General features: G+C 37.2%; 1 protein-coding gene across 2 annotated transcripts in view; it reads left to right on the top strand.

Annotated features, from left to right (window-relative positions):
* The window catches only part of LRPPRC (leucine rich pentatricopeptide repeat containing), a 105,081-nt gene that overhangs the window by 65,918 nt on the left and 12,169 nt on the right, over positions 1-26,994 (top strand). For both annotated transcript variants that reach the window (XM_060117920.1, XM_060117919.1), the window contains exons 26-31: positions 7,102-7,170; positions 7,971-8,061; positions 13,289-13,431; positions 13,572-13,677; positions 17,513-17,639; positions 23,941-24,029. In XM_060117920.1, coding sequence (XP_059973903.1) covers positions 7,102-7,170; positions 7,971-8,061; positions 13,289-13,431; positions 13,572-13,677; positions 17,513-17,639; positions 23,941-24,029 — 625 coding nt within the window. The remainder of the gene's footprint in view (positions 1-7,101; positions 7,171-7,970; positions 8,062-13,288; positions 13,432-13,571; positions 13,678-17,512; positions 17,640-23,940; positions 24,030-26,994) is intronic.

The raw sequence follows: 26,994 nt of genomic DNA, 5'->3' as shown, positions 1-26,994 counted from the left end.
TGTAAGGGATATCATACAGTCTTTCCGTGTCTCTGTCTGACTTATTTTCCTTAGCATAATGCTTTCATGGTCCATCTTCACTGTTGCAAATGGCAGAATTTCTTTCTTTCTCATGGCTGAATAGTGTGTGGTGTGTGTATGTGTATGTATGACTTGCAAATATTTTCTCCCATTTCATAGGTTGCCTTTTAATTTTGTTGATTGTTTCTTTTGCTGTACAGAAGCTTTTTAGTTTGATGTAGTCCCACTTATTTATTTTTGCTTTTTTCACTTACGCTTTTGTGTCTTATCCAAAAAATTGTTGCCAAGACCAGTATCAGGGAGCTTTTCCCTGTGTTTTGTTCTAGGAGATTTATGATTTCAGGCTTTATGTTAAAGTCTTTAATCCATTGCAAGTTAATTTTTGTAAGTGGTGAAAGATAGGGGTTTAATTTTATTCTACTGCATGTGATTATCTCGTTTTCCCAATACCATTTATTAAAGACACTATCCTTTTCCTGTTGAGTATTCTTCGCTCCCTTGTCAAATATTAGTTGACTATATATATGAAGGTTTATTTATGATTCTGTTCCATTGGTCTTTGCTTCTGTTTTTATGCCAGTACTATTCTGTTTGATTACTATAGCTTTGTAGTGTAGTTTTAGGAAGTGTGATGCCTCCAGCTTTGTTCTTTTTCAGGGCTGCTTTGGATATTTGTGATCTTTTGTGGTTCCATAAAAATTTTAGGATTGTTTTTTCTATTTCTGTGAAAAATGCCATTCAGAATTTTAATAGGGGTTTCATTGACTCTATAGATAGCTTTGGCTAGTATAGACATTTTAACAATATTAATTCTTCTGATCCATGAACATGGGGTATCTTTTCATTTATTTATGTCTTCAGTTTCTTTCATCAAAGTCTTATAGTTTTCAGTGTACAGATCTTTCACAACCTTGGTTAAATTTATTCCTAGGTTTTTTTTTAATCATTTTGATCATCTTGTGAATGGTATTTTTTTTCAGATATTCTGTTGTTAGTGGATAGAAATGAAACTGATTTCTCTATGTTGATTTTGTATCCTGCAACTTTACTGAATCCGTTGATTAGTGCTAATAGTTTTTTGGTGGAGTCTTTAGGACTTTCTGCATATAATATCTTGTCATCTGCAAACAAAGACAGTTTTATTTCTTTTTGATTTCTTAAATAGTTCTTTTATCCTGGGGTATAGGATTTATAGGAAGTATTTTGTAAGGGTAGATTGTTCCCAGAGACCCTTCAAAATCAGAATAAGCAGGCTTGAGTTCATGCGGAAGACAGTGAACTCTCAGCAGTGTTAGAAAGAAATTTATACTAGCAGAAGAATATGTGATAGATGAAAGGGGGTTTGGGACAGTGAGATTAATAGGATCTGAATTAGGATAGTGGTTGTAGGGATTTTTTTTTTTTTTTTTTTTGCGGTACGCGGTCCTCTCACTGTTGTGGCCTCTCCCATTGCGGAGCACAGGCTCCGGACGTGCAGGCTCAGCAGCCATGGTTCACGGGCCCAGCTGTTCCGCGGCATGTGGGATCTTCCCAGACCGGGGCACAAACCCGTGTCCCCTGCATCGGCAGGCGGATTCTCAACCACTGCGCCACCAGGGAAGCCCTGTTGTAGGGGTTTTTAAGACACTTTACTCAGTCATCTCAAATGATATCTAATAATTGCAGGATAGTGACCTTAATTAGCAGAAGGTGTGGTGAATTAACAGAGACATAAGATCATCTAAGCTCTGAATTGAGAGAAACTAAGCTGTAACTTAGATCTGCTACAGCGTCTCCCATCATGAACCCTTCCTTATAAGTTGGCATTGGCAGATTTTATAACCTAAAACTTCCTGGATGAAGTCCTTTAACTAAGGTGGTTGATAATATTTGAGTGGCTTCCCAGTTTGACCAATTTCCCCTTCTTCCCTCCCTCCCTCCCGCCCTTCAATAAATAATTATGGCTCACATCTTACAGTTTTGTTCTAAAGATAGACCTTAAAAAGATGAATCCATAAAATGCAATAATTGCTGTAACAGAGAGTGCTGTAGAAAGCATCTGTTTCAGACTAGATCTTTCTGAGGAAGTGATGTTTGGGATGAGAACTAAAGGATGAACTGGGAGCCAGCCACATAAAGAGTGGGAGCAAAAGCATTTCACTTAGAGGGCACTGTCTGTGCAAAGGCCTAGAAATTTTGTCATGTTTTTATAGATGGTACCTCTTTTATGGCTCATAGTAGCAAAGATTTGGACTAAAACCCAGGCCTCCTGAGTTCTAGTCCCATGCTCTTTTGCTAGAAATTATGATAAAATAGAGTGGTATTTCTTTGTTTTTTTAAAAAAATGACTTCATTCTTTCGGCCAAGTGTCTTTTAAGGTACTTCATTCACCTCCCAGCAAAGAAGTGTTGCAGGTCATTTAAATAAATTAACAGTTTAGATCATTCATTTTGTGTATTAAGACTGGAGATTAAGTCCAGGGAGAGATGATAAAAACAAGTACAAAAAGTTAAATAACCATATTAAAGGTTTCTATAAAGAATTATATTATTTAATTTTATTCTTAACCCTTTGAGCAGTTCAGTAATCACTTACTGATTGCCTGCCATGTGCCAGGCACTAAGTTCTCAGGATACAAACACAACGATGAGTGAAGAGTCTGCTTTAAACTTATTTAGCATTTCTTTTTCTAACCTCATCCCTTGAGGTTCAAACCTAGATTACAAGTTAACCGATATTGGTAACATTTTTATATTCTCAAATGATTCATGTACATCTTCTTGTGAGCCTCACATAACAACTCTGAGAAGTAATTAGGGCAATGAAACTTCATTCAGTTCAGGGTGTGAGTGTGGAGCTTATTTAGTTAGTAGTAGTCATGGAATTTGAAATCACGTCCTGATTTCACATTTTCTGTTGGTTCCCTTACACTATTTCTACCTCCATGATCTCTCTTTTTTAAAAATTGAGATACGATATAACATTTCATAAGTTTAAGGTGTAGGACGTGTTTATTTGATATATTTATGTATTTCAGTACAACCTCCATGATCTCTCGACCCTTAATATCTGAACCACCAAAACAACTTATCGTTTCTCCAAACTTACTCTTTCTTGACTTTTCCCTCTCGTCTTATCTGCTATTACCCTTCCGTCACACTTCAGCCAGAGTAAGTTTGCTGTCTTCTCAGGGGGCAAAACCCTTCTTTTTATGACTTTGCCTTTAGGACCAAAAGTTTGGATTACAGCAATCTCCCAACCTTTGTTCCTCTTCCCTTTGTTCTTTAATAGATCAAATTCAGGGTTTTATCCTAATTTGCCTTCCTTAATAAGCCAGAATGGATCTTATATATAAAGAAGGGATTTTAGAGCTAGTTTCCCCCTCCAGCCCTCGAATTTCAAGAGATGTCAGTCAGTTCTCATGCAAATTCATACCCCCCTCCCATGAGTTAGTTTACTTAGTATTTTCTGTAACACCTGGATCATATTTAGTTAATGATAGTTAAACTGTTAGTTTGACTTGCTCAGACATATTTTCCTCCTTACTAGACCATGGTCCTTAAGTCTGTCTCTGGAGATTTTACAGAAAAGGACAATTATTGAAAGGTTTAATAATTTCCATGGTACCCCCTTTTCTCCTTGCTCTCCTGGCTGTGGGGATAAGTAGTTGTGTTCTTGCTGTTTTTGTTTGTCCCATACACCTCGTGCACTTGATTTTCCTCCTACTACTCCAGCTAAAGGACATGAAGCCAGAGTAGTTGTTTGTTTTCCATTTTCCATTTCTAGCAGTAGTGGTAAGAAAACTCAGAGCAGGTAAAAATCACTATTTTAGTTAAATTTAAAATGATTGCCTTTGAGATAGAGTTTGAAGTAGAAGAATCTTCATTTGTTTTCACTTTAAAGGTAATAATTACTTGATACCTATTTTCACTAATATACATCGAAGCCTATTATAACAACAAATTTACATCAAAGTAATATAATGAAATTAATGAAAATTATTATTTTATTTTGGATTACTTTTTTTCTTATACAAGTGAACCTAGTACTGAATTGGAACTGCACAAAGAGTGTTCTGAAGCACATTAACCCAGGTGGAAACAAACATGCTGTATTTTGGTTTTGGTGTTTTTTTGTTTGTGTGTTTTTATTTTTGCCTGCATTGGGTCTTCGTTGCTGTGTGCGGGCTTTCTCTAGCTGTGGCGAGTGGAGGCTACTCTTCATTGCAGTGCTCACAGGCTTCTCATTGCGGTGGCTTCTCTTGTTGCAGAGCACGGGCTCTAGGCTCATGGGCTCAGGAGTTGTGGCGCACGGGCTCTAGGGCACACGGGCTTCAGTAGTTGTGGTGTATGGGCTTAGTTGCTCTGTGGCATGTGGCATCTTCCCGGATCAGGCATCAAACCCATGTCCCCTGCATTGGCAGGCGGATTCTTTTTTTTTTTTTTTTTTTTTTTTTTTCTTTTTGCGGTATGCGGGCCTCTCACTGTTGCGGCCTCTCCCGTTGCGGAGCACAGGCTCCGGACGCGCAGGCCCAGCGGCCATGGCTCACGGGCCCAGCCGCTCCGCGGCATATGGGATCCTCCCAGATCGGGGCACGAACCCGCATCCCCTGCATCGGCAGGCGGACTCTCAACCACTGCGCCACCAGGGAGGCCCTGGCAGGCGGATTCTTAACCACTGTGCCATCAGGGAAGTACCTTTTTGTTTTTTTTTTAATTACAGTAATTACTTTATCCTCACTGTCTATTAAATAGATTGTATGTAACAAAAACAGGAAAAATTAAGAGTTGAGTTCATTGTTTTAATTAAGCAGTAACTGGTTTTGGATAAGCTATATTTAGCATCCCAATTAAAATTCTATTCTTCTCCATGTTTTATTACATTTTTCATTTTTACTTTAAATTTGCAATGTTTAAAATTCAATAAGATGTTAAGAGATAAGCCAGAAATGTAGACTATTACAGAAGCCTAGGAGATTTAGTTAATCTGACCTAGATGTCCTTTTGATGATTGAGATTTATTTGTGAAAACAGTTCTCAATTTCAAAATGAAGAATAGGAATATCTGCCGTATAAGTCAGTTGTCCTGCCAGTGACAGGCAGATTAATCAGCCACAAAAAGGAAGAGTTTGCCATAAAAGTTGTGCTAGTCAGATCATTGGCATTTGGATGAGCCATAATATTGAAAGTTATAAGTGAATGTAGCTCTTGCATTTCGCCATGTTTTAAAGAGGATTATCTAGTATTTTTTCAAGGGCTTTTTGCGTACATTTGATGTTGGCTTCATTTTCAATGTAATGCATGTGAAACAAAACAGATAATGTGAGAAAATCCTTGAGTAGAAATTGGGTACAAATTAAATATTAATGATGTTTGAGAATATATATCAACAGTTAATTTATTCAGCATTTATTTCGTGTATCGCAAAATGTGGGTACTTGCACAGTTAGAATGAGAACACTTATACAACTTATTCTGTACCAATTTTTCTGTCATTCTACCAAAGCTCTGAGATGTTAGTTCTTGTGTCAGTTTTTTGGTTTTTGTTTTTTGTTTTTTTGCGGTACGCGTGCCTCTCCCGTTGCGGAGCACAGGCTCCGGACACACAGGCTCAGCGGCCATGGTTCACGGGCCCAGCCGCTCCGCGGCATGTGGGATCTTCCTGGACCGGGGCACAAACCCGCATCCCCTGCATCAGCAGGTGGACTCTCAACCACTGCGCCACCAGGGAAGCCCTTGTTTCAGTTTTTAATTTAACATTGTACAATACTTTTTTTAAATTTATTTATTTAATTTATTTTTGGCTGCATTGGGTCTTCGTTGCTCTGCACAAGCTTTCTCCAGTTGCGGCGAGTGGGGGCTATTCTTCGTTGTGGTGCGTGGGCTTCTCATTGCGGTGGCTTCTCGTTGCGGAGCACGGGCTCTAGGTGCATGGGCTTCAGTAGTTATAGCATGCGGGCTCAGTAGTTGTGGCTTGCGGGCTCTAGAGTGCAGCCTCAGTAGTTGTGGTGCACGAACCTAGTTGCTCCAAGGCATGTGGGATCTTCCCGGACCAGGGCTCGAACCCATGTCCCCTGCATTAGCAGGCGGATTCTTAACCACTGCGCCACCAGGGAAGCCCCTACAATACTATTTTTAAGAAATAAAAAGTAATGAGGACTTATAAATAAGAGATCAGATTTGAGAGTTGCCTGGTGTCGTCCACAAAACTGAGTGGAGAAGGCAGTAAATGTACGTCCTCTGGACTGGAGCAGCCAGGGTAATGAGTATGGTGTTTTCTTATCATAATGCTGAGATTGAAATGTAGTATTTAATAGGGAAGCCCTATTACAGATGATGAAAATACTGGAGGTAGAGTGACAGATCCTTGGAATTATATGTGAAGTGGTTTGTCTTTTATTTCAGTATCTAGAATTGTAAAGTAATTGTTTTGAAGCCAGAGTTATTGACTAAACCTTAGTAATTCCTAATTGAGGCTATAACACACATCTCAATTACTGAAATAAACTAAGACTATGAACTAATTTTAAGTACTTAGCTTGTTTTTAGTACTTAGCTCTTTAAACGTTTAGTTTTAGATACTAGGCAAACGTGTTGTAATCAGAGTACTTTTATCACTGAGTTTTACAAAGCATGTTTCTTAAAAAGCCATTGGTTTTATCATTGTGACAATTGTTAATAAGTCAACATAACATATTAATAGTTTTTGCTTCCTGAATCTATTGGGATCTCTGAAGTTGTGTGTGTGTGTGTGTGTTTAATTTCACATATTTTGGAGTTGATTTAGTCCATCATTTCAAGGTTTCTTTTTGAGCTACAGAAAGCTTAGCCATTTTTAATGATTAAAGATTTATGGAATGAAAATTGACCTACAAAGTAACGTTTTGAAATAACCCGAATCTTCTAGACACTGGTTAAGTATAGGTTGTTCTAATCCTAAAGGTGTTTGATAATTGTGGGATTAAGTTATAGGTTTCTTTTAGTATCTCCATTTGGCAGGGAGGAAGCAGGGTCATTAGAAGGAAAACTATTTGTCTTTGAGGGAAAATTAACATTTAGCTGAAGCCTTACCTGTGTGCTATATGATTATTTTATTTTACAGACTCCAGGCATTAGAGCTCGGCCTACAAGACTTCAGTGGTTTTGTGATAGATGTATTGCAAGTAATCAGGTTTGTGTTTAATTTCTGGTCTCACTCACCTAAAACTGTGAGTAGAAAGCAAGTGTCCTACATGTCCTGTGAGCGTTTGGGGAGTTCAGGAGATGCAACATTGCTTATCTTGGTTGTTTTCCAAATAAGCAATAGCTTTATTCTGGTTTCTGAGGTCCAGTGGAATCCCTAAAAATTTTTACTGGGGCTCTGAAGATTTTAGCTTGCTTCATTCCACTTGTTGGTTTGAGCAGGCTAATGTTGTTTCTTTGGCAATTTAAATCTGCTTCAGTTGTTAGTCACCAGAGGAGTCACTTGATGGGAGCCCATTGGAGTTTCTACTTTACCTCTACTCCAGCACAGATATCTGTTCACATCCTGCCACGAAAAAGCCACAGGGAAAGAGGAGTTTAAAGTTTGGGTGGAGGAATATTCCTATTAACAAATATAGATATACTCACTGAGTCCTCCAGCCTAAATATCTTTGAATTCTACAGAATGCTCCTTTGTGGAGGTTCCCTCAACTAGATAATTATTCATGTGTTATTGACTCCAAAGAGTCCTTTAGCCCTTTAACTTAAAATTTTTTTTAATTATGATAAAATACATATAACATCAAGTTTATCATTTTAACTATTTTTAAGTGTACAGTTTAGTGGCATTAAGTACATTCACGATGTTGTGCTCAGTCCTTTAACTTTTGAAGTGAAGTTAATCTGCCCTTTGGGTAAAGTTAATTTGAAGGATTATTCAACTATGATTTGTCAACTATAAAATGTCCTTTACACAATCTAGATCCATCTGTTAATCTTATTTTTAAGGTTGAAACTCTAGAAAAATTAGTGGAGCTGACACAGAAGCTATTTGAATGTGATAGAGACCAGCTATACTACAGTCTGCTAAAACTATACAGTAAGTAATCTGACTATTCCTCGTGTTTTCATTTTGAGACATTTATTCTATGGAAGGCAGTGGCCAGAAAGGAATATCAGGCTGTGAGGAAGCTCCAGGGGTTGTCAAATGTAGAGTCTTAAACAGAGAGGCTCACGTAGAGGCCAGATTGAATTTTCTCACAAAATGTTATATTGTATCACTAGACACCCTACAATCTTCATAATTTCTGACATTCTTGCTGCAGTAATGAGAAGGTGAGAAAAATCTTCATCATAGCCACAGAATTTAATAGGAGTTTTTGAGGAAAGACTTCTTTTTTTTTCTTTTAATTTAATTTCTTTAGTAGATTTATTAGTCACTTCTATAAATAAGTAATCATTGACATGTTCATGTGTATAGATCTTTTTTTTTTTTTTTTTTTTTTTTTTTTGCGGTATGCGGGCCTCTCACTGCTGTGGCCTCCCCCGTTGCGGAGCACAGGCTCCGGACGCGCAGGCCCAGCGGCCATGGCTCACGGGCCCAGCCGCTCCGCGGCATATGGGATCCTCCCAGACCGGGGCACGAACCCGTATCCCCTGCATCGGCAGGCGGACTCTCAACCACTTGCGCCACCAGGGAGGCCCTGTATAGATCTTTTTCCAGAAAAATGCATATTGATGTACAAACTCATTGCTGAACAATTACTTTTTAAAATGTGATTGTATTATAATATAATTTTGACTCAGTTCTATATTACAAATGTTTTTCAACACTTTATCACCTACAAATGGCTACACTGAACAGATATACTAGAATTTACTCAACCAGTCTCCTACTGCTAGACAAGTGAATAGATTTCAGTTTTCCATATTATAAAGTAACACTGAATTAGGCATCTTTGCATCTAATCTTTGTTAACACCCGTAATTGTTTCCCTAGGCTGAATTTGTGTTTTTATTAAGGGTTAAAAGTGATGAACTTTTCTGAAGCCTTTGATCTCTATTGTCAAACAGTACTCTAGAACTGTGCAGTCTCTTAGGGTATTTGGGTAGAGAGGAAAAACACTTAGAATAGTCAGTGACCTTTCTTCCTTCCTTTCCTTCCTTCCTTTTCTTCATAGATATTTGATCTAGATTTATTCTTTTTTTCTTTTGGGAAGTTTTCCTTCACCTAACATAGACAGCAATGAATAAGGTGATTTCATTTGTCTTTTTGAACTTGTATTTATTATCATTGGAAGCTTTGTCTTACATCTTGATGGTGTATGTAAAATAAGACTTGCTGTAAAATTTACATTTCATTTGTTGGTTGCATTGACATACCACAATGTAATTCTTAAAACTTTGGCTTGAATATGATCAGATTCTGGCACACAATGCTCAGGTTGTTGTTGAATGTATAGAATTTAAAAACTTAGGTTTTAGGTATGTAGTCCTTAATTAGTGGATTATAACCTGTATTTGAGTGCTGATTCTCCCTCCTTCCCCTGCTTTTTCTTACTTTTGAAGAACTGTTTCTTGCTTAAATTCTAATTTTATGCAAACTAAAAAAAATACTAATATATCCAAATGAATCTCAGCCTTTAAAATCATCCCCATAAGAAGACTATATAAACTTTCGTTCAGAAATACTCTGAAGCTCTTACTGTGCTAGCCGTTGAGGTAGGCACTGCAGATAGAAAAGTAGTGCTCTTCAGAAGAGTTAGACCTGAACCAACACTGACAATACCTTGGGGTGAAAGAACAGCTGTAAGGATGCATGAGGTACAGCGGTAGTCCAGGGAAAGATGAGAGGCAGCCAGCCTTACGGACTTCCTTCTCCTCTGCAGATGACCTTTTGCTGTTGCTTTTTTAAAAAGAAAGAAAAGAAAAAGCAACTTTGAACTTCATCTTAAAGTTTCCTTTAGGGATAAGCAGGAACTCTTATAAATGAACTCTGAGGTTTATTACCCTTTTTTTTTCTTTAATCCCCTCTATCTGTTCTGATGGACACCCCCCTTCCAGCTCTGTATTTGAGCCAGTAGTCTGAGGCGCTCTCCTCTCCTTAGCTGAGGAGCCTCTGAGGCTGAGGTAACATGAGGGTGGCCTCTCATGGAACTGGAAGCTGGAGGAATCATTATAGGGAAGTATACGTTTTAACCCAGTTTGTTTACTTCCCAACTTCTATACTGCTATAAATCAATAATGTGGTTGTGATAACCCTGATCCTTCCCTTTCTGAAGAAAAAGCAAGGTTTCTCCTCCTGCGACCTGGCCCCCTCCGTTTTGCCCACTGACTTGGACCACTACTTAAATATGTTAAATAAAACACTGTGGACTCAATTTATTTGAAAAGGAACATACAGTATGGAATGACATATGAAATGTGGCCCTGTAACACATGAAAAAAAATCCATGTTTTAGATTGTGGATTTCTGAGAAAACAATTTGTTTCACCTATTGGAATTTTTTATGAGCTCATTCTTTTTCATGATGTAATTTTCACCCTTGAAAGGAGTTCATTTAATTATTTGGGTTTATTTGTTAAAGAGCAGTTTTGCTTGTTTATTTTAAAACAGTACCTTTCACACAGGTATACACACTTATTTTGTTGTGAATTACAGCATAGTACAGAAACATGCACAAGACAAAGATACATTGCTCCATGGTTTATGACAACAGCATCCATATGACTATCATCTCGTAGTTTAAATACCATAGAAACCCCACGTGAAGTGCCAACTGTTGTACACATTGGTCAGATAGCCATAAATGAAGCCCCATAACTATGTCTGTTCCTGTAAAATTCACTGATAGTGTCAAAAATCTTTGGTTTTATAGCTTAAGAGTTCTCAAATCATTTAGTAGTCAGCACTCTTGTTCTTTAAAGAGGACACGGTGAGTTCCAGGGAAGTGATGGAATTATTGAGGGAGTGCCCATTCCCTGGTCACAGCCCAGGTTTGTGGCTGTTTGATTCTTCAAATAACAAGTATGATTGTTGTTGTTTTGGTTGAAGGAATTTTAAGCCCTAGAGGGATATTATGAAAGAAAGGCATGGCCCTTCTGTGCCTTTGTGAGAGCATGGCTGCAGATTTTGGCACTGACTCGTTTGACTGCCTCAAATTTTTGTTATGTATTCTGTGATCCAGGTACATTTCTAAGATTTTTTTTTTCCAAAAAAAAAGTGTGTATATCTCAGTTGTTTTATGCTGTATGCACTGTCTAGTTCTCACCTGTATTTTGAAAAAAACTTTCTTGTTACAAGCTGCTAGTCCATTTGAGCAGGTGCATCTCTGTTATATCTTGTCCTCCCAAAGTAGAAGCTTTTCATATAGTTTGTGCTTTTTTAAAAAGAATTACCTTCCCAGAGTTCTTTCAGTCTGAAGGCAGAGTTGTACCTCATCCACCTCTTCACTGTCTGAAATAGTTATGTTAGCTTAAAAATTAGTCTCTTTAAAAAACACCTGGGCTTCCCTGGTGGCGCAGTGGTTGAGAGTCTGCCTGCCGATGCAGGGGACACGGGTTTGTGCCCCAGTCCGGGAAGATCCCACATGCCGCGGAGCGGCTAGGCTCGTGAGCCATGGCCGCTGAGCCTGTGCCTCCGGAGCCTGTGCTCCACAGCGGGAGAGGCCACAACAGTGAGAGGCCCGCGTACTGCAAAAAAAAAAAAAAAAAAAAAAAAAAAACACACCTTAGCAGGGCTGTTCCCAGCACTTGGAAAGCTTCCCTGTGTCCCCCACAGTCCATAGTACCCTTTCGCACAGAACAAAAGTGGTTCCTCTTTCCCCTTCTACAGAATTAAAGATTTGGGGGCTTGGGTTTTTGTTTTTAATTTATTTAATCAAATAAACTAAAGTGTATTTGATAAACTTTATGTATAAAGTTTTATACGTTAACATACTTGAAAAATTACTCTTGAATTTTACATTACATGACAACATTTTAATGAAGGATAAGCATAATTAGCTTATGAGAGTCTTGCTTTGAAAATTGATTGTAAATTTAATAAGGGTTTTATATTAGGCTGATTTTTATTGTCAAAGTATATATAAAATCACTCTGAACTTTAGGTTAATTTCTACTGTTTGGGCCACCTTTCAGCATATTCCTTATGAAAGTGTGGGCTGCAATCTTTGTATGACCCCTGGGAAATTCTCTACTTGTTATCTTTTTCTTTATTGCAGGTTTCTGATGGAGTGTGAATGTATTTTGTTTTTGTTCTTTGAGTTTTTTACTTCCAGGAGTCAGTTATCAAAAAGCTTAGCTTTTCAGTTTTAGGGTGGGAGGGAAATCTAGGAAAATTCCATGTGTTGTAGTATTTTGGTATTTTTGAGAAGCAAATTTACTCATGTTTTCTGGAACATTTGTGTCCTGAAACACACCCTCTTCCTGGAGCTGACCATACACCATTAAGATATTCCTTATTCATATTAGCAAATTTTTTTTAAAGGCCACATTTAAAACAGTACTTCTTTGTGCCTGATAGGTATATTGAATTTAGTGTCATAAGACATTTTTCAGATTTTGCTCTAGTTTCTCACAAGCAGAAATGGCTTGACCTTTTCTTTTTTCAAAACCCATTAGAATGTTTAAAAATAAAGTCTTGATTCTTAAGTCTTTGCTATTTGTGAAGACGAGGTTACCACATAGAAGGAACTAGATATTTCATTATGAAGGAAGCTGCCTATTTCTTTCCAGTAAACTTCCTGTGATCTTACTTAGTCTGAGGGCATTATGAGAAATCTGTTACACACTGACATAGGAATTCTTCAAGTTGACAGAAGAGACAGAATTCTCCCTACTTAACTAAGGGAAAAAGGTTTGTTGATTTGTCACTTTTGACAAAAATCACACATTTGCACACTTTCAATCATTTTAGACCTTCAGCTGTGTACTGTACTGTATATGTGTATCCCATTGTCTTTCCAAAGTCTACTGGTCATAGTTGAATTGTTACCTGTTTCTGATTTTGATTTTAACAGTGGGCAATTTCTCAGTTACTTTAAAAAGGTAAACTTTGTATCAACATGATTTTCAAAGTTCTTAATAAAGTGTGTGGTTTTTTTTTCTGTTGTTTTTTAATAGGTAAGTAATTTCTATGGTTTAAAATTCAAAAGATACAAAAAGGTATACAGAAAGAAGTCTTCTTACCTTTGGTCCACAGTCACCCTGGTCCTTTCCCTGGAGGCAATGTTTGGAATACTTCCTTCAGCATCAAATAAAAATAGTTCTAAATATTGTCATGAATTCTATTTAGTACGTTCATTAATTTCTGCTTAATTTTACAGAAGTGAATGGTGACTGGCAAAGAGCTGATGCTGTCTGGAATAAAATGCAAGAAGAAAATATTATTCCTCGTGGAAAGACATTAAGGTTATTAGCGGAAATCCTTAGGAACAATAACCAAGAGGTTCCATTTGACGTACCTGAGGTAATTTGTTTTTAACTGTAAGCATAACAGATTTTTTTGTTTGTCTATAACTTTAGGTAATAGATTAGCCCAGCTTTACACTGAAAAGGTCACTGTTGTGTTTACCACTTTTTGTTTAATTGAATAATTTTATTTTTAAGTTGTGGTATGAGGATGAAACACATTCCCTGACTTCATCACCCTCACCTGTAGAAGTTAGTCTCCAGAAAGAGCTATTGAATGCCTGCCACAGGAAGAAAGACAAAGGTAAATGTGTACACTGGGGTCTTCTTTCTGATAGCAACATGGGATCTAAACCCAACAAATTAGTAGTGATCTCGGGTAGAGATGGAACTTAAATTGTATATATTAATTATTTTCTTTCATTTTTTAAGTTAACAAAGACATTTTGGGACAATTGGGAAAATTTAAATATTGACTGAGTAGTGGGTCATTAAGGAATCACTCATTTTATTAGATATGATAACAGCATTATGATTTATAGGAAAATGTCCTTAAATTTTGAGATCTATAATGAAGCATTGAGAAATGGGAAAAAAATCAAGATTTCTATAATTTATTTTAAAGTACTTAAGCCATAAAAAATGGTTAAACAAATCTGGCAAAATGTTAATTATTAGGTGTAGGTGATGGGTATGTGGAGGGGGTTATTACACTATTCTTTATATTTTTCTGTACATTTGAAATTTTTCATAATAAAAACTAAAATAGTGCATTTTTTAAAAAATTACACTTTGAAAATAGCATTATCATTAATTTTTTGGCAAGTGTATTTGTTACATATTTTTATGTGAAAGCAAAAAATGATTAGGGCGTTAACCATCATACTAGTGTGTGTTAAGCATTATCTCGAGGTTGAAGGCAGGACATGAGCCCTGTTTCTTGCATTTCTTCCCTTTCTTCAGTGGTAAACTTTCCTGAAGGTATGCCTACCTCTATTGTGACTACTTTTAAAATTTCTTTGACCATCTTGAACCCTCTGATACAAGCTTGCCTATCACATTCTAGATGTTTTCATTTAGACTTCGTTGTACTCTCCCCAGATCATATATTACTTTTGTTTCCTTCATTTTTGTTAATTTTTCTCCATAGAATGCTACTGTTACCTTTAACTCCTCCAGTTTTTGTGTACATTTTCAAGTATGCTTTATGATAACTTAACCATTATGCAGCAGATTTTCTTTTCATTTTCGTATTGACAGTTTTGCGCTCCCTTCAGTAGAAAGTCATCAATTTCGAAATTTATAGAACCTTTTAATTTCTTTTTTTTAATATTGTATTTTTAATTTTATTTATTTATTTATTTTTGGCTGTGTTGTGTCTTCGCTGGTGCGCACTGGCTTTTCTCTAGTGGCAAGCAGGGGCTACCCTTTGTTGTGGCGCGCAGGCTTTTCGTTGCGGTGGCTTCTCTTGTTGCAGAGCACAGGCTCTAGGCGCGTGAGCTTCAGTAGTTGTGGCATGTGGGCTCAGTAGTTGTGGCTCGCCAGCTCTAGAGCGCAGGCTCAGTAGTTGTGTCACACGGGCTTAGTTGCTCTGGCATATGGGATCTTCCTGGACCAGGGATCGAACCCGTGTCCCCTGAATTGGCAGGCAGATCTTAACCACTGCGCCACCAGGGAAGTCCGAACCTTTTAATTTCTTAACTAGAAGTTTTGTGACACTGACAAAGTGTCTGAAGGAGGAATTATGCTTTCTTAATACTGCAGAGTAACTTTTTATTCTTCCTGAGTCATTTTCCTTTGTTGCATATTCAGTCTATATATCCTTGAGTCTTTCACCATGTATCTCTTAAACCTAAATATAAAGTTCATTATTATCAATACTATTTAAATATTCTAATGGAATTTTGATTTGATTAAAATGAATGTAAGGTTAGTGTATATTTCCTGTTTAAAGATTCCAAAGCTCCATATATTGCCTTTTTTTAATTGTTTTTATTTAAGTAAAAACATTTTAACCAGCTAACTAAATATAATGCAGTGTATATTGTAAATGTAAAGATATACCCCTATTCTAGTTAAAAAAATTTTTTTTAAATAAATTTACTTATTTAATTTATTTTTTCCGGCTGTGTTGGGTCTTCATTGCTGCGCGCTGGCTTTATTTGCGGCGAGCGGGGGCTACTCTTTGTTGCGGTGCACAGGCTTCTCATTGCAGTGGCTTCTCTTGTTGCAGAGCATGGGCTCTAGGCACGCGGGCTTCAGTAGTTGTGGCTCGTGGGCTCTAGAGCGCAGGCTCAGTAGTGGTGCACAGGCTTAGTTGCTCTGTGGCATGTGGGATATTCCTGGAACAGGGCTCGAACCCGTGTCCCCTGCATTGACAGGTGGATTGTTAATCACTGTGCCACCAGGGAAGTCCCCTCTTCTAGTTTTAATATACAATTTACATTTATCTAGTTGGTTTCATTCTGTTAATTCTGCAGAGGTTTGAGTTACTTTTGTGTATATCTCAGAATTGAATGCTTGGCAAAATATGAATACTTTGAAAATTGAATTCAAGACTACAGTTTTAGAAAACCACTAGTAAGCTTTTCTAGATTATTTTGTTACCTTAAATATTCAAATTGTAGGGCCTCCCTGGTGGCGCGGTGGTTGAGAGTCCGCCTGCCGATGCAGGGGACGCGGGTTCGTGCCCCGATCCCGGAGGATCCCACATGCCGCGGAGCGGCTGGGCCCGCGAGCCATGGCCGCGGAGCCTGTGTGTCCGGAGCCTGTGCTCCGCAACGGGAGAGGCCACAGCAGTGAGAGGCCCGCGTACAGCAAAAAAAAAAAAAAAAAAAAAAAAAAAAAAAAAAAAAATTCAAATTGTATTTACTGTGTATTTTCATTCAGCAAAGTAGTGAACTATTATAAACGCTTGTTGGGATGTAGCCAATAATTGCAGTACATCATAACTTCTCAACTCTATTAAAAGGAAAATATATGCATTATGTACTGAATGATAGATTCTATCTTTTCTTAGTTAACATACAAATACTAAGATCATAACCTTTTTCTCTTGTTTTCTCTGAATTTAGCTTGAAAGTTAACTAAGTTTTTGATGTTGTCACTTCAGTTTAATTGAAGGGCTAATTCAAACTCCCCTAACTTGTAAACACAAGCATAATTTCTGCTTGTTTAGAAACCTCCACAGTAGCTCAGAATGTTCTTCTGAGCGTTAATATCATGTTCATTCCTATTTGTGTGTTCTATATTTCTTTACATGGAGCTTTATATCCATAAAAGCTCTTATGTGATAGTTCAGTTATGCCCCATCTTTATTGTGATTTGTTTATACACACCAGAGTGTGGATTGTAGTTTCAGTTGGATGTTTATAGCCAGGCAATTTTATTTCAGAAAAGTAAGTGACTGAAAAGTGTAGTTACTTCTCTTTTGGTAACATCTTTTCATTCACTGACAGTTATTGTGAACAAGTGAAATAAAACTGTTAATCAGTCAAACAAATGTTGCTTAGTTTACTTGTTAGATATCTGTATATTTGAAAATTGTATGTTTTTGTATAAGTCCTGTCGTAGCCAAATAATTTGATCTCCTAATTTTAGCATTACAGGCTATACTCACTGTAATGCTGTTGTGTTGGAGTCTTAACCGCAGGAACCACCCACTTACAGATTCAAGATCGCTTTAAAGTGAATCTTTTGCTCCCCTCAATCTAAATTATACCCCTGGTTTATTTGGACTTTAACACACATTTTGCAATTTATTTTGAAACTGGAAACTGGGATCATCTTTTGATAAACAAATTCAGAAGAGCTCTTTTTAGTTTTTATTGGCATGAAAATAATTTGTTGACTTTAAAGAGCTAGTATGAAAAATAATTTTAAAACGAAGCCCTTTCTGGTACCATCCATTGGGATTAATTAGTAGTTTTCATAACTGTCACTTTGTTTTTTAAAGATTAGAAGAGTGATAACATCTGCTTGCTTGGTCAGTGTGTGTCTCTGTAGAGTGGTATAGTGAGTGAGTATTAAAAGAAGCAGAAATATGGGGGTTTGGGGCTTTGTTTTAGGGCTTTTCCCCCTCCTTTTTTGCCATTTCAGAATAATGTCATCTCATTTTTTGTTGTTTTTTTCCTTCATAGATGCATTTAATATTTTCCTGAAAGCAAAAAAGCAAAACATTGTGTTCAATAGTGAAACTTATGCCAGTCTTATAAATTTACTGTTGATGAAGGATAATCCTACACAAGCAATGCAAGTGAAAGATTTGTAAGTATTAGTTCATCTATTAAACCTCACACTTAAAAAAATGTATCAACTATCATTAGGATTTTTCTAATGATGTATTGTAGTAGCAGTTGCTTAATTGTGTTCAACTAGTCACAAAAATTATATGAAATGGTTTTCTAATTTTATGGGAGTTTTTAACCTACAAAAAATATAACTTTTATTAGCCCTGCACACTGCAGTGTATTTTATTTTACCTTATGTAACCTCACAACTCATGTATTCTATTCATATATAGAAAAGTAGTTTTTTGTTTTTGTTTTTTTGCGGTACGCAGGCCTCTCACTGTTGTGGCCTCTCCCGTTGCGGAGCACAGGCTCCGGACGCGCAGGCTCAGCGGCCATGGCTCACGGGCCCAGCCGCTCCGCGGCACGTGGGATCCTTCCGGACCGGGGCACGAACCCGTGTCCCCTGCATCGGTAGGCGGACTGTCAACCACTGCGCCACCAGGGAAGCCCCCAGAAAAGTAGTTTTTAAAATCATATTCTGTTTCTTGTTCAGCAACTCGATCTGTGTACCTTTTATGGTGGAAGCAGCCTGATACATGAAGATACCAAGGGCTTTGAACTTAGGCAAGGGTTTGAATCTTACTTGAAAGCTCATGGGAAAATTTCCTCCTATCTCTGAGCCTCAGTTTTTCTTCTGTATAATGAGTAGATGATAATAAATCTTACATTAATGATTTCTTCTAGTTATTGAAGGAGATAGAGTGAAGTAGAGAAAATATATGGTACTCAACAATTTTAAATACCTTTTCTCTTTCCCCTTCTTGTTTTGTAATCTGTTTAGTGGTGTTGGTGTTAGTGGCAGTAGTGGTTTTGTCTCTGGCTAGTTCCCTAGAGTAAAATACTTCATTAATCAGAACGAGAATAAAGTTTTCTTCCCTGGTGTTGTGTCAGTTAACTGACTCTGTTGTCTTATCCCCAAGGAGTTACCTTCAAAAGTTAAGTAATTAATCAGAAAGGGCCTAGAAAGGAGAAGATCAAGGTCACCTGCTCTGGAAGGTACACCTGTCCTGTTGATGAGTCAATCAATAGCTTTATTTTCAATGGCAAAGGTCAACCTTTTCCTAGTATATTGTAAGTTTTGAAATAATCTCTCCTGGCTAACTTTTGGCCTTCAAAATTTTTAAGTCGCAGCACTTTTGGAATATTAGAATCCTGAATAGAAAATGGGTGTTTGCCATTCTTGGAATTCACTGGAAAACCTGGCGTTAATATTAGTGTTATGTTAAAGTTATGCACCATAGGGCTGTGTTTACTGTTTATGTTTCAGTGCATTTTGAAAAATACGTTGTGTATGACTGTACTTGTCTGTGGAAATATATCTGTATCTATTGACATATACACACACACAGTATATATAATTCATATATATATACTTAAGTACTATATATATATATGGATACACACATACACCATATATATCTATGATCTTGAATCACTTCTATGTCTTGATATAGGACAGTCGCACTGAGACATTTAAGTTCAGGTTTTTAATGTATTGTGTCTCATTTGTGTTTTTACTCAGTTGCTAATTAAATTATCTATCTTTGGAATACTCAGTACATCCTCAATTAGTGACTTGGAAAATGTGACATTGAACAACATCCTGTCATCCATAACCATTGAAGTCATCCAGGAGGTGCAGGTTTTTTCCTACAGTTAGTTTTCTTGGAAAATTATTATCTAAACACTATCCACAATTATCAAAGGTGTTTTGAAACAACAGTGATTTGGGAGGAAAGTGTGGCAGAAAAAAGAGAGGAACATTTTGTGTTGAGAATTGGGTATGATTAACTGAGGAGATGGAAGCAAAGAAGGAAAACTTTTTCAAGTCTTTTAATCCTGAGGTTGGTCACAGAGACCTCTGAAATACTTACCAAAAGTACAGATTATAATTCTTTCATTTTAATTGGGCTTGTTCTAGAATGGTGAGCCTCACATTCTCGTAGCATAAACAGATAACCCACCACTCACCCCAAAGGTTCTGACTCACCTGATCTGGCGTGGGGCCCAGGAATCTGCGTTTTACTAAACACCCCAGGTGAGTCAAGAATCACGTCTTAAACATTTTGATCACATACCATTATCAGTGAGCTGTACTACTGTAAGTATATTATAAAACATACTCCAAAAATAGCAGTTTTTTGGAGAATAAGATTTAAAAATAGAAACTTAAACATTTTCTTGACTCACCCTAGAGCATTCACACAGTGTGCATACCTCTTGCTGGAGACCCCTGGTCTAGAGTAATTTTTCAAATTGCATTTATAACCTGTTAGTGGATCATGGACTCTATTTAGTGGGGCAGAATCAACATCTTTTTTAGTTAAATAGAATAGAAAATATCAAAGCATTCCATGTAGTAAAGATTTTGTGAACGTTTGCTTTCAGTTATATGTGCATCTGTATATCAGTGCACTGGTATGTACCGTAAAACATCGTTTCTTACTATGTCTGACTGAGAATCTTGATCAAACAAGTGTGAAAGCTGTTGACCTAGAAGATGGTTATAAGCACAGCCCTTCTATTTACACTTATGTCCACAACCTGTAAAATGTAGGTTTATCTTCTTTCCTTCCCTCCCTCTCTAGATGTTCATGAAACCTTTCTGTACTCCTGAGGTTACTTTTATCTTCCCCTGTGTTATCTTTTCAGGAGTATTTTGTAGCTACCTTCCCCATGTAGTTGTGTGGGCCCAAAGAGAATCCTAGATGCCAAGCTTTAGAATGCCCAGAGGCACTTAATCTGGGGATCTGTGCACATCCTTTTCTTTGAACCAATAAAACGTTATATCTGACTATGAAGAATCGTATCTTGGGTTAGATCTACATTGGGTACTTTCGAAAATAACTCTGGACTGGGAATTCAGAAGCGGAAGTTAAGAGTTCCAATTCTCTGTTACTGGAGGAATGTCGTATAACTTCTCTGGATTTGTTTCCTGGTTCCAACCTTGCCAGTGTTCCACTAGGTCATCTCTTCCCCTTCTGGCTCTGCATCAGTGATCAGAATGAAAAATAATTGTTGCTTTTTTTTTAGAGGCATCTTTTTTGTAATGTGGTGTGACCAAACGAGCTACTGTAGCAAGTTGTGGTACCCCCAGTATTATTCTGGCACTAGTACTCTCATATTACCCTATAAATAGCAGTCTGTTACAGTTACCTACATGATGCCACCTGTTCAATCTTAAGAGTGTTGTCTTCCCTGTGAACTAATGCAGTCTTTGTTTTTGCTGTACCTTTGCTGTCTCTAATGTGTTGCAGATTCACTTGACTACTAGTGAGATTTCTGCAGTTTTATTAAGAAGGTTACTTAACCTTCCCAACAAGTAATGGAACCTCAAAAGTAACAGATGCCTTTAACATTTTTGACAGAAAAAAAGAAAGAATGACTTTCTTTCATTTTTAGTTAGAATTACAACATTTCCTCGTGTTTCAAAATAAAAATTTAGGTATGGTGAATTCTTTCAAGGGAGGGGAACTGCTTATTCATAGAGCAGTAATGGTTATAAATTGTTATTTTAAATCTCTGTTAACACTGAACTCTATTCTTAGGAAATTTGAGAATCATGTGGTGATTAGCTCTGCTTTATCTTTCAAGAATAGCACTTCATTTTCTCTTGTTCCTACTAGCTTCTTATTTTATTCTGTCTAAAAATAATGCTAAATTAATAACTGATGGTTTTTACTGGATTGGCCAGTTTTTGTTTTCCAAAGTAAGATAAATTCTAATCACTGCCTAGTGTCCTATGTGCGTGTTATATAAGTACAATCCATAGACCAGTCATAGCTCTGAAATCTCTAATATGAAACTTTCCATGTGATACTATCTCCTTTGGTTAAGACAGAGTAATTTTTGCAGTTGATTGTAAGTTAAAAGATTGATACCCCTTCACTCTACAGTTTTTTTCCTTTATTTTAGCAGTTCTAAAAATGAAAAGAAAATGTCTGGAATTCTGTGCTGTCCAGTCCAGTAGCCACTAGCCATAAGTGCCCACTTAAATTTAAATTATTAAAATTAAATATAATTAAGGTTTCCATTCCTCCATCACAGTAGCCAGGTAGCCACATGTAGCTGGTGGCTACCCTGTTGGACAGCATGGATAAAGAATATTCTCGGGCTTCCCTGGTGGCGCAGTGGTTAAGAGTCCGCCTGCCGATGCAGGGGACACGGGTTCGTGACTCGGTCCGGGAGGATACCACATGCCACAGAGCGGCTGGGCCCGTGAGCCATGGCCACTGAGCCTGTGCGTCCGGAGCCTGTGCTCTGCAGCGGGAGAGGCCACAACAGTGAGAGGCCTGCGTACCGCAAAAAAAAAAAAAAAGAAGAAGAATATTCTCATCATCACAGGAAGTTTGATTTGATTTTTTTCCAAAAGGAAAGATCAAAATTATGAGTCAGAAGTAGACTCCTCTTATTTTATTGTATGAATGAATACACTGCAGAATCACCAGTACCTTCTGTAGTTTTTCTCCCTTTGCCAGTTTGGAATATATTTTGGTTGTGCTTGGTCAGTTTCTACATATGTAAAACATGTATATGTTCAGCATGTAATAGAGCTGGGGAGTTTTCTTCCTATTTATCCTCACTTTCAAATGTGTATTGAATACACACCTTCTTGAGATAGGAAGAGATTATTAAAAGAAAAATGTTCTGTGTTTTGAGATTTTCAAAAGGTTTGACAATCAAGTGTGATGTCAGAAGTTTTGTTACCTTATGGTTTTAATGAATTTTAGGTAATATTTTCAAGTAAATATGGTATAATACATGTAATAATGTTGGCATAAGAAGTGAGCTTAATTTTAATAGTGTCTGCTTGTTTATTTAATCATGCTAAAGATTGAGAAAGTAAATCCTTTATTTTCTGCAGTTTATAGTCTCATGTATGAGTTTTTGACTTAAGAGCTTTGACAGATGGGATAAAGGAAAAAAGTCAAACTGAGCAGTGGGTGCTTTGGTGGGATTAAGAGGATCGTTCGGGGGGATAAGAAAATCCTTCCCCCAGGAACAGTAAGGGGGGAACCTCAGAGGCTGAAAGTGACTGAGAGGATGGGCACATCACCGTGTCTTTGGAGGATTTTCTTGGGATTGACGAGAGTAATTTATCAGTGACCCTGCTTTTCTCACAATCTGCTCAGCTTAGATGTTCATGTCGGTAGGCCGAGGTTGTTGGCAGCAAGATCATCACTGAGCTTGATAAGGCAAATGGCAGCAATTGCTTTTGCTCCTTTTGACCTGTGGAGATTTCCTAATCGGGAGATAAACCCTAGGGGCATTAAGGATGCTGAAATTTCATCACAGGAGATATGCAAACAATGTAGCAAACAAATCACCTCTGGCTAGGGTTCTTCTTCTTCTTTTCTTTTTTTTTTTTTTTTTTAATTACGTAGGTTTTATTCATAAGAAAAACGAGTTTTTGCTCTTGAGTTTTAAAAAGTTGGGGGGTTTTGGGCTTCCCAGGTGGCGCAGTGGTTGAGTCCTCCTGCCGATGCAGGGGACACGGGTTTGTGCCCTGGCCCAGGAAGATCCCATATGCCGCAGAGCGGCAGGGCATGTGAGCCATGTCCGCTAAGCCTGTGCGTCTGGAGCCTGTGCTCTGCAACGGGAGAGGCCACAACAGTGAGAGGCCCACGTACCACAAAAAAAAAAAAAAAAAAAAAAAGTTGGGGGGTTTCAAATTTAAGGCTGGGACAAGATTGTGTGAAATTTTACATTTTAACGTAGCAGTGGTTTTAGTTCTGTAGTATATTCACCTTTAAAAATTGTATGTATCTAGATGACAGAAATTTGAAAATTAATCAACCAAATGATATGGTGTTAGTAATATGCTTTAGTTTATATTTAAAATATAAAGTGCTGAAAATAAATGCTCATTTTTGTTGTCGAAAGAATAGTTTTACATTTTATAATTATGGTGAGTGTAGAAAAAAGAGGAAAAAGTATCCAGCTTAGGATACAGCAGAACAATGCAGGGCATGCAGTTATTTTAGTCATCTAATATGTCAGCATTCAAGAATCTGAACCAATTGTTTAAAAAAAATCTTGTACTTTGTTTCTTTTGTTGCTCATTTCCAACTTTGTCATCTGTCAGAATGCAAAAAAAAATTATCCTTCTATAACCATTGACAGGATAACACAAAAGCTGTCTCCAGGTCGATATTTTGCAGCAATATTTTTAACATATGAACAGTAGTTTTTATAATTTCACCTTGGTGCTCAACCATTTATTATCGTATCAGAAGCATGTCAGTAATTCCTTTCTAAATGTCTGCTTCTTTTAGCGCTGAGACCCACATCAAGGGCTTCACACTGAACGATGCTGCCAACAGCCTCCTCATCATAACGCAAGTTAGGCGGGATTATTTGAAAGGTATGTCACAATGCTTGACCTTTACGTCACATTAATGCCTCTGCAGATTTTTCTTGTAACGCCCTTCGAATACTTGGATAAAGGAGTCCATTTAGCAAATTACCTGCTTATCAAGAGCCTTTTGTGGTAGCTGAGAGACGTAAATTACTGTACATGCATTTATAATACAGCTTGAATATGAATGTACTTGTCATTTGACCACTTAGTCCAGTTTCCATTCCATTTAACACAAGATGGGTTTTCTTAAGATGAATCACAGCTCTTCAGACATGCAAAATTTGTGTTGCAGAAGGAGAGAAAGTACAGGCTTTCAAGTGCCTTAAAATTCACAGCACAAGTCATTTTGCTTTGGAAATTAACATACTTTAGAGCATCTGAAACAATTCCCAGCAGTTGTTTCTTGCATATTGTGTTGGTTGTATGTGAGTTAGCAAATGAGTTAAATTGAGTGTTAAATGTGTGGGATTGTGCACCAAATGATTATAATATTGATTTTAAAAACTTAATCTAATACTTTTTTAATAGTTCATAATACCAACGGTAGTAAGATACGGTGTTTGGAGTTTCGAGTTTCGAGCTTTTGAATTAACAGGATAACACCCGAAAAATGTAGAGATGACTTTGGGGAGGGTTGGGATGAGGCCATTTGTTTGGTAGAGGCGTTTATGGGTTTGCAGAGGGATGGATTTGGATCGGATGGTCTTATGAATGAGCTCCCAAGGGGAAAAATGATGAATCTCTTAAATTTAGATAAGCATCTTTTCACATTTAATTTTACATTTGAATTTTAGTTGAATTTTAGTTGCCGATACAACAAAACACACTTAGGAACTCTTTAAGGAAGGTTTAAACAGCTCTTTAACTGTTAAATATGTTAACTGTTAAATATGTTGCCTAGTTTTTTCCTCACTCTGTATATACTCCTCACTTGCATGCTTATAAAATAATTTCACATCTCTGAAAGTTGCTGTCTAATTGTGCAGCTTTAATGTTGCCTGTAATGCCTAGAGGTATTGGTCTTTGGATGTCTTCCTAATTGGTTAGGACTGAGTATGTAAGTGATAATTTCTGCCTATGCAAAATTGCTGCCTCAGTATTCTACAGGCAGGACCAGCCTGTTAGACAGCCTTCAGTCATAATTGAGTGTTGTAGGGCTTGCTATTAAAAATTTAAAAGCTTTCATTTTCTTTGCAATAGAAGAGGCTTTTTGGCAAGTAGATATTTAAAAACAATTTTTTTTTACTTTTTAAAATTTTATTTTATTTTTGGCCACGACACGCAGCATGTGGGATCTTAGTTCCCTGACCAGGGATCGAACCCGTGCCCCCTGCAGTGTAAGTGCGGAGTCTTAACCACTGGACCTCCAAGAAAGTCCCTGATAAACAATTTTAAAACAATGAAAAATTAAACTTGCTCCTATATAAATAAGTTCATTTTTGTAAATGACATTTTGTAGACATGGAGATCAGAATAAAACACTTTTTAAATTTCAAGGAGTTAATTTTTGAGCTGAATCTGATCAGTGTTTAACTTGACTGCTATCCCACTTGTATGTTAGGTACCCTGTGAAGACAACAAGAAACTATGATATAATTTCACATCTGTTTTCAGCTGTTCACCTGGAGGTTGGTTGAGAGCAGAAGCTATGAACCCACCTCCCAATGCCTCACCACGGACTAACCTACTGTGGTCATTCTCAAGGACGGGAATGCTGTTGGCACTATCCACATCTCCTTATTTTGTTCCATGGCTGACTAGAGCTCCCAGTTTAAAAAAAAAAAATTCAGGTTGCTTTTTCTCAATTCCATCTAAAGCAGGAAGAAAAATAAAGCCAGTTCAAATGCTGTTCTGGGACATTAATAGCTGATACATCACACCGTTGCAATATAATCAATATTACTAGTAACTTAGGTGACAGTGTGATAAGGACTCAGGGGGGGGAGGGGTGTGGATGGATACTGCTTTTGGTGTCCTGTAAATCATGAACTGTCCAGAAGTCCAGCCCTGTATGGGAATATGATTTCGGTTCCAAGGTCCCATGCTCCCTTTGGATAGATGTGAAATGATCTCTTCTCCTGTATCCTCCACTCTTTCACACACACATGCACCCATAGATGCAGGCTCTGGGGTGGTTAGATTCTTGGGTTGAGGTCTAACAGTATGACCTTGGGGAAATTGTTAAAATTATCTGTGCCTCAGTTTCCCACATATAAATTTGGTACTTAACTCCAGAGGGTAGTTGTGAGTGTGACTGCTTAATACTGGGTCTGGCAAGTAGTAAGTGCTCAACAAATGTAGTAAAAGCTCAGTAAATGCAAGTTACTATCCTCACCATTATTATCTTATTTTTGTTGCTATTTGATCCACTGGTGTGGGAAGATCCTCCTGGCTGACAGTATTCTTGGCTAATAAAAATATTCCATATTATCTGTGTATGACCACCAGTTAAGATTTTATCAAGTTTATTTTCTATAGATAATATTAAAGTAGTATAAATAACATTTTTTGTTTCCTGTATGTTCGTGTATATTCATAAAATTTTATTGAATATGCCTTTTAAACTGCCTATTTTCCCTTTTCCCCATTTGAGAATCACTGGTTTAGAATGTAGATTTGAAGTAATAATAAATTGTTTATTCAGTAATAAATAACTTAAATTCATGATGTCTTTTACTGTATCACTTTTAATAGAGTGTTTAATTATTACCCTTTCCCCATTCTTCTGTTAAAGATAGACTGTTATTTGGAAAGGTGCTTTGAGGGTCTTAGTTTTGTGTAGGTTACACTGCTTTAATTTCTGTAGAGCCATGAAGTTTTCTTTGGTAGCAGTGATTGTTGTGCTAAGTATTGCATTTTCCCTGCAGTCCACCACTTTATTTAATATAATGATTTTGCTACCCTGGCACTTAAATTAGTAAATCAGAAGGATATTCCATATTTATCCATAATCATATACTTGTAAGTA

The sequence above is a fragment of the Mesoplodon densirostris genome, chromosome 14, assembly GCF_025265405.1.
Source record: "Mesoplodon densirostris isolate mMesDen1 chromosome 14, mMesDen1 primary haplotype, whole genome shotgun sequence".
Classification (NCBI taxonomy): Eukaryota; Metazoa; Chordata; class Mammalia; order Artiodactyla; family Ziphiidae; genus Mesoplodon; species Mesoplodon densirostris.
This window is presented reverse-complemented; position numbering and strand designations above follow the sequence as displayed.